This window comes from Cicer arietinum, chromosome 7 (genome assembly GCF_000331145.2).
Source record: "Cicer arietinum cultivar CDC Frontier isolate Library 1 chromosome 7, Cicar.CDCFrontier_v2.0, whole genome shotgun sequence".
NCBI classification, from domain to species: domain Eukaryota; kingdom Viridiplantae; phylum Streptophyta; class Magnoliopsida; order Fabales; family Fabaceae; genus Cicer; species Cicer arietinum.
Genome location: NC_021166.2, coordinates 26,089,444 through 26,089,925, shown reverse-complemented (window position 1 = coordinate 26,089,925; position 482 = coordinate 26,089,444). Strand labels below are relative to the sequence as shown.

Sequence of the window (482 nt, the reverse complement as noted above, 5' to 3'; positions counted from 1 at the left end):
GCTTTCACTTTGTAGACCCATTTCACACCAATAGCCTTTTTATCTTTCGGTAAGTCAACCAACATCCATGTATTGTTCCTTTCAATTGATTCCAAGCTCTTCCTCATAGCACACACCCACTTTGGATCGCTTAATGCCTCCTCCGTATTCACCGGTTCGGATTCGGCCATTAGAGCGAAATGAATAAGATCACCCTCATTGTTGATCTCTCTATCTTGGAACAATTCACAATCACAGAGTCTTCGAGGCAATCCTCTTCGCCTTGTTGGTCGTCTTCTTGATTCACCTGTTTCGGTTCTGAAAGGTTGCTGTAGAGCACCTTCAGCAGGCTGAAAATTCTGATTTTCCTGCAGAAAATCGATTGGCAAATCGATTTCCAGCTCTCCAGAGGCTCCAGAATGTTGATTTTCCTGCTGACAATCGATTGGGAAATCGATTTCCACCCCCCCCCCCCCCGCGGCAAAAAATCCTTTTTTTCTGAA

At 44.8% G+C, this 482-nt stretch overlaps 1 protein-coding gene across 1 annotated transcript in view; it reads right to left on the bottom strand.

Moving 5' to 3' along the window:
• Window positions 1-482, bottom strand: part of LOC140918724 (uncharacterized) — a 4,042-nt gene that overhangs the window by 1,642 nt on the left and 1,918 nt on the right. Inside the window, exon 3 of the mRNA XM_073363518.1 lies at window positions 64-297. Within this exon, the coding sequence (XP_073219619.1) occupies window positions 64-297 (234 nt within the window). The remainder of the gene's footprint in view (window positions 1-63; window positions 298-482) is intronic.